Raw genomic sequence first — 12,300 nt, 5'->3', positions numbered from 1 at the left:
CAGAAATTATTTTCTAAAGCAGAAGCACAACACATATTTCAACTCCCACGTAATAGCACTGCAAAATTTGGTAACATCTGCATATTTTCTTTACTAATTGTAGAGTTAGTCTGAAGTTAATTATATGAAACTGATTTTTTTCCCAACACAAATTTTACATATCACATTTAGTTTAATTGGTACTTGGAATGATAAATTGTTTTTCAGCTAGAGCATATTGTTTGATATTGTTAATGAAATGATTTTTAATGTTCAGCTTAGCTATTACAGAGTATTATTTTGTTTTATACTGTTAAATATAATGCTCCATTGTGGCACACGAACACGATAACTACTTTTCTTTTTCAAAATCTTCAGTATCTTAATATATAAAAAGCCAGGGGCCGTCACAACTGAAACAACCAGATGGACGACCGAACACAGGCTGCATGGGGCAACAAGGCCGGCAGGGGGGTAGTGAGGGACAACCAAACAACTGAACAGCAGTCTGCGTGGGGCAACCAGGCCAGTGGGGGGGTGGGCAGTGAGAGACAACCAAATGACTGAACAGCAGGCTGTGTGGGGTGACCAGGCCAATGGGGGAGAGCAATTGGGGGTGACCAGGCTGGCAGGGGGGCATTTGGGGGCAACCATGCTGGTGGGGGGGGTGCATTTGGGGACAACCAGGCCAGCAGGGGGGCTGTTAGGGATGACCAGGTGAGCAGGGGGGGACTGTTGGGGGCAACCAGGTCAGCAGGGGGACAGTGAGGGGTGACCAGGCCAGTAGGGGGGCAGTTATGGGCGACCAGGCTGGCAGGAGGGTCATTTGGGGGCAACCATGCTGGCAGGGGGGGTCAGTAAGGGGCAACCATGTCAGTTGGAGGTGCAGTTAGGGGCAACCAGGCTGGTGGGGGGGGGGGGGGAGTTGGGAGTGACCAGGATGGCAGGGGGGGCAGTTAGAAGCAACCAGGCCGGCAGTGGGGGCAATTAGGGGCAACCAGGCTGGCGGGGGGGGGCAGTTAGGGGTGACTAGGCCAGCAGAGGTGGGCAATTAGGGACAATCAGGCCAGCAGGCAGAGGCAGTTAGGGTTGATCAGGCTGGCAGTGGGGGCGGTTAGGGGCGGTCAAGCAGGCAGGCAGGTGAGCGGTTAGGAGCCAGCAGTCCTAAACCGGCAGTCGGACATCTCCAGAGGGTTCCCTATTGGAGAGCGTGTAGGCTGGGCTGCAGGGACCCTCCCCCTGTGTACGAATTTCATGCACCAGGCCTCTAGTAACATTATAAAAAAGCATTGCAATAACTGGTAGGAGATAGTTTTTATAATTCAGCTACATATGAATCCTTTATTTATAGCATATTTTTGTGCTAGTATTGTTTAATATTTTTGCATTCACCATTCTTGAGTGCTATAAGCAGTACCATGTACACACATAATGGTTCTATACACACATCTATAAATAGGGCTTGCCATCCTTAGTAATGATGCCAATTTGATCTTCAGGGCATAAATGGGCCCTGCAATGTGAGATGCAATGGCAAGGTAACAAAATCTACATCTCAATATCATAAAGTTGATGGCATTTCTATTCATTCAATTCAACAAGTATTTATTATATCATGTGTACATGTGCTCAGTTCTGGTACTATCATCTATGTGGACAAGGGTAGAAAAAATAATTAAGAGACTCACGTCACAAATAGCAAAACAGCCCAGAGGAGGGTGGTCAGAGAAGCTCTCAGCACACATGGCCTTGTCAGGAACCATACCAATGATGACAGCATCACCAGATTTCAGGAACTTTGGGCCATCTTCCAGCTTTTTCCCAGAAGGATGACCAATCTTCTCAGCTCAGCAAATTTGTGAGCACTGTGAGCTGGGTAACAACCCAGCACAGGGGCATATCCAGCACTGATTTGGCCTGGATGGTTCAAGGTAATCACCTGATCTGTGAAGCTGCTTTTAGTGGTGGGTCATTTTTGCTGTCACCAGACACGTTGTCAGGAGAGATATCTTTGACATACACATCCTTTTTTCAAAAAATATATTTTATTGATTTTTTACAGAGAGGAAGGGAGAGGGATAGAGAGTTAGAAACATCGATGAGAGAGAAACATCTATCAGCTGCCTCCTGCACATCTCCCACTGGGGATGTGCCCACAACCAAGGTACATGCCCTTGACTGGAATCGAACCTGGGACCTTTCAGTCCGCAGGCCGATGCTCTATTCACTGAGCGAAACCGGTTAGGCAGACACGTTCTTGACAATGAAGCCCACACAGTCCCAGATGAGCTTCATTCAAAGCTTTGTGTTGCATTTCAACAGACTACTTCAGTTGTAGCATTGACTGGAGCAAAGGTGACCACCATGCCACATTTAAGACCACTTTTCTCCCCTCAGCCCACAGAGACAGTACTAACAGCACCAATTTTATCAACATCCTAGAGGGACAGATGCAGGGGCTTGTCAGTTGGATGACTTGGTGGCAGGATGCAACCCAGAGCTTCAAGCAGTGTGCTTCCACTGCATTGGCATCTTTATGGTTGACTTTCCATTCCTTGAACCAAGGCACGTTAGCACTTCACTGCAGCATGTTGTTGCCATTCCAATCAGAAATTGGCACAAACACTACTATGTCAGGGTTGTAGCCAATTTCCATATGGCAGGTTCTTCCTTACCAATTTCCTTGTATCTCTTCTGACTATAGGGCGGCTCAGTGGAATCCATTTTGTTAATGTCAACAATTAGTTGTTTCACACCCAGTGGTGTGTAAGCCAGAGGGCATGCTCCCAGGTCTGCCCATTCTTGGAGATAGATCCCGGCTTCTAACATACCAATACCAGCAACAACAAATCAAGTCAGCCTGAGATGTGCCTGTAATCATGTTTTTGATACAATCTCTGTGTCCTGTGGCATCAATGATGGTCACATAATAGTTGCTGGTCTCAAGTTTCCACAGGGAGATACCAATGGTGATACCACACTCATGTTCAGCTTTCAGTGTATCCAAGACCTAGGCATACTTGAAGGAGCCCTTCTGCATCTCAGTAGCCTCCTTCTCAAATTTTTCAATGGTTCTTTTGTTGATCCTACCACAATTTTTTATTTATTTATTTATTTTTATTTTTTATTTTTCAATTTTTTTATTAAGGTATTATATGTGTACATATCTTACCATTGCCCTCCCCACACCCCACTCCCATATATGCCCCCACCCCCCAGAGTTTTGCATCCATTGGTTATGCTTATATGCATGCATACAAGTCCTTTGATTGATCTCTTATCTCCCCCACCTCTCCCTAACCTTCCCCTTGTAATTTGACAGTCTGTTTGATGCTTTACTGTCTCTGTATCTATCTTTTTGTTCAAGTTTATAATGTTCTTTATTATCCATAAATGAGTGAGATCATGTGGTATTTTTCTTTCATTGACTGACTTATTTCACTTAACATAATGTTCTCCAATTCCTCCCAGGTTGCTGCAAATGATGAGAATTCCTTCTTTTTTATGGCAGCATAGTATTCCATTGTGTAGATGTACCACAGTTTTCTGATCCAGTCATCTGCTGACGGGCACCTAGGCTGTTTCCAAATCTTAGCTATGGTGAATTGTGCTGCTATGAACATAGGGGTGCATATATCCTTTCTAATTGGTGTTTCTAGTTTCTTCGGATATATTCCCAGGAGTGGGATTACTGGGTCAAATGGGAGTTCCATTTTCAGTTTTTTGAGGAAACTCCATACTGTTCTCCACAGTGGCTGCACCAGTCTGCAATCCCACCAGCAGTGCACGAGGGTTCCTTTTTCTCCGCATCCTCGCCAACACTTGTCGTTTGTTGATTTGTTGATGATAGCCATTCTGACAGGTGTGAGATGGTACCGCATTGTTGTTTTGATTTGCATCTCTTGGATAATTAGTGACGTTGAGCATGTTTTCATGTGTCTCTTGGCCTTCCTTCTGTCTTCTTTTGAAAAGATTCTATTTAGGTCTGTTGCCCATTTTTTTATTGGATAATTTATCTTCCTTTTATTAAGTTGTATAAGCTGCCTGTAGATGTTGGAGATTAAACCTTTATCAGTGATGCCATTTGCAAATATGTTCTCCCATGCAGTGGGCCTTCTTGTTGTTTTGTTGATGGTTTCTTTTGCTGTGAAAAAGCTTTTTATTTTGATGTAGTCCCATTTGTTAATTTTCTCTTTAGCTTCCATTGCCCTAGGGGCAGTGTCAGTGAAGAATTTCTTTTGGCATATGTCTGACATTTTGCTGCCTGTGGATTGCTCTAGTATTTTTATGGTTTCCCGTCTTATGTTTAAGTCCTGTATCCATTTTGAGTTTATTTTTGTGTATGGCGTAAGTTGGTGATCAAGCTTCATTTTTTTGCATGTATCTGTCCAATTTTCCCAACACCATTTATTGAAGAGACTGTCTTTATTCCATTGTATGTTCATGCCTCCTTTGTCAAATATTAATTGAGCATAGTGGTTTGGGTCAATATCTGGATTCTCGATTCTGTTCCATTGATCTATATGTCTGTTCTTGTGCCAGTACCAGGCTGTTTTGAGAACAGTGGCTTTGTAATACAGCTTGAAACCTGGTATTGAGATCCCTCCTACTTTATTCTTCTTTCTCAGGATTGCTGTGGCTATTCGGGGTCTTTTTTTATTCCAGATGAATTTTTGGAGAGTTCTTTCAAGGTCTGTGAAATATGCCGTTGGTATTTTAATGGGGAGTGCATTGAATCTATAGATTGCTTTGGGTAGTATGGACATTTTAATGATGTTGATTCTACCAATCCATGAACATGGTATGTTCTTCCATCTGTTTACGTCTTCCTCTATCTCTTTTTTCAGTGTCCTGTAGTTTTCCGTGTATAGGTCTTTTACCTCCTTAGTTAAGTTTATTCCTAGGTATCTTAATTTTTTTGGTGCGATGGTAAATGGGGTTGCCTTTTTAGTCTCTCTGTCTGTAAGTTCACTATTGGTGTATAGAAAGGCCATAGATTTCTTGGCGTTAATTTTGTATCCTGCTACATTGCCGAATTCATTTATTAAGTCTATTAGTTTTTTGACGGAGTCTTTCGGATTTTTTATGTACAATATCATGTCGTCTGCAAATAAAGACAGCTTTACTTGTTCTTTTCCAATTTGGATGCCTTTTATTTCTTCTTCTTGTCTAATTGCAATGGCTAATACTTCCAGTACTATGTCAAACAGGAGTGGTGAGAGTGGGCATCCCTGTCTTGTTCCTGTTCTTAGGGGAAATGTTTTTAGTTTTTGTCCATTGAGTATGATGTTTGCTGTGGGTTTATCATATATAGCTTTTATTATGTTGAGGTATGAGCCATCTATTCCCACCTTGTTGAGAGTTTTTATCAAGAAAGGGTGTTGGATTTTGTCAAATGCTTTTTCTGCATCAATTGATATGACTATGTGATTTTTATCTTTCAATTTGTTTATGTGATGTATCACGTTTATTGATTTGCGGATATTGTACCATCCTTGCATTCCTGGGATAAATCCTACTTGGTCATGGTGTATGATCTTTCTGATGTACTGCTGGAGCCGATTTGCTAGAATTTTGTTGAGGATTTTGGCATCTATGTTCATGAGGGATATTGGTCTGTAATTCTCTTTCATTGTGTTGTCTTTATCTGGTTTTGGTATTAGGGTGATGCTGGCTTCATAGAAGGAGCTTGGAAGTGTTCCTTCCACTTGAATTTTTTGGAATAGTCTGAGGAGGATAGGTTTTAGTTCTTCCTTGAATGTTTGGTAAAACTCTCCTGTGAAGCCATCAGGCCCCGGGCTTTTGTTTGCCGGAAGCTTTTTGATGACTGCTTCAATTTCGTCCATAGTTATTGGCCTATTGAGCTGTTTAGATTCTTCTTGATTGATTTTTGGAAGGTTATATTTTTCTAGGAATATGTCCATTTCCTCCAGATTGTCCAGTTTGTTGGAATAGAGTTGTTCGTAGTATTTTGTAACAATCCTTTGTATCTCAGCGGGGTCTGTTGTTATTTCACCTCTTTCATTTCTGATTTTGTTTATTTGGGTCCTCTCTCTTTGCTTCTTGGTGAGCCTGGCTAGAGGTCCATCAATCTTGTTTATCCTTTCAAAGAACCAGCTCTTGGTTTTGTTGATCTTATGTATTGTTTCTTTGGTCTCTATGTCATTTATCTCCGCTCTGATCTTTGTTATTTCCTTCCTTCTGGTTACACTGGGCTTTTCTTGCTGCTCTTTTTCTAACTCTTTGAGTTGTAGGGTTAAGTAATTTATTACCATTGTTTCTTGTTTTTTGCAATAGGCCTGTAGAGCTATGAACTTCCCTCTCAAGACTGCTTTCGCTGTGTCCCATAGATTTTGGATTGTTGTGTTTTCATTGTCATTTGTTGCCATGATGTTTTTTATTTCTTCCTTGATCTCTCTGGTGACCCAGTCCTTGTTTAATAGCATGCTGTTTAGTCTCCATGTGTTTGATTTCTTTGGATTGTATTTATTGTAGTTGATTTCCAGTTTTATGCCACTGTGATCTGAGAAGATGCTTGATATAATTTCTATCTTCTTGAATTTGAAGAGACTTTGCCTGTGACCCAGCATATGGTCTATCTTTGAAAATGACCCATGTGCACTTGAGAAGAATGTATATTCTGTGGCTTTGGGGTGAAATGTTCTGAAGATGTCAATTAATTCCATCTGGTCTAGTGAGTCATTTAGGATTGCTGTTTCTTTGCTGATTTTTTGTTTAGAGGATTTGTCCAGTGGTGATAGTGGGGTATTAAAGTCTCCTACTATGATTGTGTTGCTATTAATCTCTCCCTTGATATCCTCCAGGAGTTTTTTTATGTATTTGGGTGCTCCTATATTGGGAGCGTATATGTTTACCTGAATTATTTCTTCTTGTTGGATTCCTCCCTTTAGTATTATGAAGTGGCCTTCCTTATCTCTTGTTATGGCATTTACTTTGAGGTCTATTTTGTCAGATATAAGTATTGCTACCCCAGCTTTTTTGTCATTTCCATTTGCCTGAAAGATATTTTTCCATCCCTTCACTTTCAATCTGTGTGAGTCTCTTGTTCTGAGGTGGGTCTCTTGTAGACAGCATATATATGGGTCGTGTTTTTTTATCCATTCAGCTACTCGATGTCTTTTGATTGGAGCATTTAGTCCGTTTACATTTAAAGTTATTACTGAAAGGTATTTGTTTGCAGTCATATCTATTTTTGTGTCTGTATTCCTTCTTACCTGTTTATTTCTTCTTTTTACAGTATTCCCTTTAGCAATTCTTGCATTGCTGGTTTGGTGGTGGTAAACTCCCTGAGGCTTTTTTTGTCTGCAAAGCTCCTGATTTCCCCTTCAATTTTGATTGATAGTCTTGCTGGATATAGTATTCTTGGATTCAGTCCTTTGCTTTGCAACACTTTGTATACCTCCTTCCATTCACTTCTAGCTTGTTGTGTTTCTGATGAGTAATCATTTGACAATCTGATGGGTGTTCCTTTGTAGGTAACTCTCTGTCTCTCTCTTGCCGCCTTTAGGATTCTCTCTTTATCATTTATATTTGCCATTGAAATTATGACATGTCTTGGTGTGGGTCTTTTGGGGTTGATCCTGCTTGGGACTCTCTTTACTTGCGTAACTTTTATCTTTCCCATATCCGGGAAGTTTTCTGTCATTATTTCTTCAAATAATTTTTCTAATCCCTGCTGCTCTTCTTGTCCTTCTGGCAGCCCTATTATACGCATGTTACTTTGTTTCATGTTGTCCCGAAGCTCCCTTAGGCTTTCCTCCTGCTTTTTAATTTTTTTCTCCAATTGCTGTTCAGCTTGAGCTTGTTTCTGTACCTGATCTTCTAACTCACTAATTTGGTCCTCTGCTTCTTGTAGTCTACTGTTGAAACTTTCCATGGTGTTTTTGATTGTAGCTATATCACTTTTCATTTCTTCCTGATTCTTGCATAAGTTGTTGATTTTCTCATCCATCCGATGTATAAATTCCATGACCATTACTCTGAACTCCTTTTCGGTCATGTTGCAAGCTTCATTTTCACTAATTTCCTTTCTTGGCGACTCCACATTTTCTTTCCTCTGTGAGTTATTTCGTTTCCCCATTCTGGCTATTACCAGAAAGCTCAAGCTTCTGTTTGCGTGGACCTGGGCCGTGTGCTGTGGGGACTTCGCTCCACCCTAGTTTCACTGAAGTGCTCTGACACTAGGACGTGTGGCTGTCTTTGGTTGGTGGGAACCAGACTTGCCCAGGATCAGTGTCCCCAGTGTTCCGTGTGGTCTAGTGTGCACATTTAGAATCAGGGGCCCTGTCTGCACCACACTGTTGGTATGTGCCGAGAATGAGATCCTTAGCATGTGCCAGGAGTCAGAGTTTCCCTGTGTCTGCACCAAGACTCGAGTGTCAAAGTCTCTGTTGCCTTGTGCGGTTTCTTGTTGAGAATCAGGGTCCCTGTGTGTGCACGCACCAACAATTGGGGTCGCTGGCTCTTAGTGTGAATGCGCTGTGAGTCAGGGATCCCAGGCAGCTGTGTCCGGCGTGCCAAATTCCCTGAAGTGGAGCTGCGTCCTGTGTGTGCTCTCCCTACTGAGCCAAACCGGCTAGAGCGCACATTCTTAAAAACCTGAAGGTGAGCCAGCTCAGTGCACTCTCCCAAAGTCCCAGAAGGGGGGCGGAGTCTGTCCTGCGCGCCAAATTCCCCAAAGGGAAGCCCCTCTGTGCACGCTCTTAAGAATCTCCGAAGGGGGAGCTGTGACCCGCGAGCTAAATTCCCCCAAATTCCCCGAAGGGGAGCCCTCTGTGCGCACTGACAGATTTCCCCGACGGGGAGCTGCTTCTGTCCCGTGCGCGAGCGTGCACCAAATTCCCTAAGAGGGAGCACGTCCCTGCGCAAAGCTCCGCAGCTTGGGCCAGGGGCGGGTCTATCAGTTACTATGGCGCTGTCTGTGCGCGCCCTGTGAGCAGCTTGGTGAGGGGCGCGTCTATCAGTTACTATGGCGCCTGCTAGGAGGGGGATAGGCTCTTTGACTCACGGAAATCTGCCGGGAAGTCTGGATTCTTGTTGTTTGTTTGTCTAAAGCTGTGATAGCAGTTCTCTGTCCCCAGTGGCTGCAGGGTCCTGGTTTGTGTCAGAAGCCAGGATCTGAGTCTCAGGCAGCTCTGTTTCTCAAGATGGCGTGGTCTCTGCGTCTGCACCAGCCCCCGAGAAGTGACCGCTTTGTGCGCGGGGCTCCGCCATCTAGGGCTGCCCTGTTCGGGAGCCCCTTGGAAGACCTGCAGAATCTAACTGACCCTATCTCATACACACACACACACCACACACATCTACACTCTCCTCTATGGGTTCCTCACTCACACTCTCTCTCTCCCTACCTTCCTGCCGGTCGCCATCTTTTTTCCACTATCCCTACCACAATTTTAAAAGATGCTGAAATCTACATGTGCAATGAGGATGCTTTGTTTTCCTTTCCCATTTTGGCTTACATTTAGCAGTGGTTTTTAGGACACCTGTGTTCTGGAGGCAAAACTGTTTCAAAAATAGCCTCATGGATATCTTTGAGTGAATTAATTTTTCCTTTAGCTTCTGAGTATATCAGGACTTTAGACTAACTCCTGACAATTGTGTTTTAAGGGATTTTCAATAACTGGGGCACTACCTATTGTTTAAATATTGGTAGAAATATGCTAAAAATTGGGCAGGTAAAACACAGGAGAATGGATATCAGTGTTTTGGGTATATAAGTAGTTACTTCTAGGTAATGCATTGATAAAATGTTTTCTTCAAATTAGAGCTTTCTTCTTATGAATTAGATATTATCTTTCAATGAGGTCATGTCAGTAACACAAATAAAATGGGTTGTAAGGGTTATTGTCATAAATAGTTAAAATAGCAATGTTCAGTTTGGAAAAAAAGATCAAGTGGGATGTTAAACAATAAGAACCATGTATTTAACGTTTATGGGTTTTTTAATTTATCTAACATACTATGGCAGACAGTATGTTAAGTGCTTTATATACATTATTTGATTTCATTAGCATATAATCCCATGAAATAGGTACTTTTATTATCCTCATGTTTCAGATAAGGAAACTGTGGCCAGAGAGGTTAAATTCAGATTATGCAAAGTTAATCAGGGATTGAGCCAGGATTCCCACGCAGGTCCAGTGTCATTCTGAAGCCCTTCTTAACTGCTACACTGTGTTGGTCTCTTCTGGCTTAAGCCGACAAACAAGGTGGTTGTGAATATTACTAAGCCCTCAGCACTCCACCCACAAAAGATATGATAGATGTGAAGAAATAATGGTTCATTTAGAAAACATGCCACTGAATGTTTAGCAACCTGTTTTCTCACATTTCTGGCAATGGATTTTGTTATATATTGAACTAGATTCAATGCAGTAATAACCCAAATTTCTGGAAGTTGCATAGAAACACATTACCAGGCTTTTGTTGCCTGATGACTTTATTTTGATTCAGATATTCTATGAACATCTTAAAGTTTGGTTGGCAATGTAGAAAATTACTTTACAATTGTTTTAGGGAAAACCCAGGTATTAGCAAAAAAGAGTAATCTGAGGCATTAAACACTGTTTTAAAAATAATAATAATTAAAAATATACCTTTGAAAAATCTTCTATACACTGAATAAGATTTTTAAATTAATTTATAGAATATATATTTATATGTAAATGATATTTTATATGCATCTATTTCTAAATTTATGTTTTTATAATAGAAACAAAGTGCATGCTAAAGGACTTAAATATACTTTTTTCTTCACCTTTAAAACTAATGGAAAGTTGTTTGTTTGTTTTTGTTCTCACAGCTGAATTTTTATTCCTCTTGTGGGGTGTTTATCTCTGCTATGCAGTGCGGACAGTCCCATCAGCATTTCATGAGCCACGCTATATGGCTGTTGCAGTTCACAATGAGCTGATTATCTCTGCTATATTCCATACAATTAGGCAAGTGATCTGTGGAGCTAGAAAATAATTGTTTTATTTTTCTGATGTGTTGCAGTTTAATTTAAATAGCAAAATTTGGATAAGATGAATAATGGAAAGATTAAGAAGATGATATTTTATGTTTATTAATTTATTTGGCTCAGAAGTGGCAAATGCATATAGTTTTTAAAAATATATATTTTTACTGATTTTAGAGGGAGGAAGAAAGAGGGAAAGAGAGATAGATACATCAATGATGAGAGAGAATCATTGATTGGCTGCCTCCTGCACCAATGGGGATTGAGCCCGCAATTTTAGCATGTGCCCTGACTGGAAATCAAACCATGACCTCCTGGTCCATGGATTGACACTCAGCCACTGAGCCACACTGGCCAGTCTATAGTTTTATAACTCTACTGTTCTTAGTTCCTTCTGATAGGCTATTTATTGCCTTCATTTATTTTGAAGGTTAACTCACTTATGTTAAGGCACTTATAAGGATGTCATTTAATATCATTTATGATATGTAATACTTTTTGTTCTGAACATATTAAGCAATATATATACATTACAAAGTAGATATAAATTGTCTATGTTTTCATTCACATTTAATATGCTGATTTATACTTTCAAAATTTTAATACTCAGAGAGACAAGATATGTGTGTGAATTCTGCTGAATTCAAAACAAACAAAAACCACTCAACCTGATGACTGTATTTTTGTGTGCAATGGGGTTTTGTCATCATTGCATTTTAGCAATAATGTTCGGTGGTAAGAATGTACGGCATGGCCTGCCATTTTTTGATGTCACAAGTATCTCCCTAGTCAATGAGTACAAAGGGAGGAAAAGGTGGCTTGTGATAAGTGAATAAAATGAAATATGTATGACTTATCTTCTGGGAATTTTCATCTGATTCATATTTGAAAATGAGTTGAAAAACTCAGTGAGGACCGGAAAAAAAAAGAACAGGAATACTATAGTTTAAAAAGCATCAAAAAGATGTCATTCAATTTCTCATCATTGTTAAAAGTTAGGATACACTAAAAAATGTAATTAGAAACTTTGAATATTTGTCTTTGTCCTCAATAGAAAAATAGAGATTAATAACAATGGGAGTCAGGGTGGGAGGTTGTGAATCTATGGAAGCTTTGCAGGATAATTATCATCTTTCACTTTAGTAAATAATCATAAAATGATATCTTGCACTTCTAGAAATAGCTGATGCCAGAGAAGAATAGGGCCACAGGCATACGTACATTTAAAATTTTTAATAAGAAAAAGAGGTATTTATGATAACAGCCCTGAAATTCCATCAAAGGGCCAGAATCAAGGTAATTTGCTTTCTTGCTTTTTCTTGCCCCCCTAACAAGAGAGAAAG

At 40.7% G+C, this 12,300-nt stretch overlaps 1 protein-coding gene across 1 annotated transcript in view; it reads left to right on the top strand.

Annotated features, from left to right (window-relative positions):
• GPR158 (G protein-coupled receptor 158) overlaps nt 1-12,300 on the top strand; it is a gene marked incomplete at both ends in the record, with an annotated part of 416,922 nt that overhangs the window by 395,991 nt on the left and 8,631 nt on the right. The window contains one exon of the mRNA XM_079773765.1: nt 10,802-10,940. Within this exon, the coding sequence (XP_079629891.1) occupies nt 10,802-10,940 (139 nt within the window). The remainder of the gene's footprint in view (nt 1-10,801; nt 10,941-12,300) is intronic.

Source organism: Cnephaeus nilssonii (genome assembly GCF_951640355.1).
Source record: "Cnephaeus nilssonii genome assembly, chromosome: 1".
NCBI classification, from domain to species: Eukaryota; Metazoa; Chordata; class Mammalia; order Chiroptera; family Vespertilionidae; genus Cnephaeus; species Cnephaeus nilssonii.
This window is presented reverse-complemented; position numbering and strand designations above follow the sequence as displayed.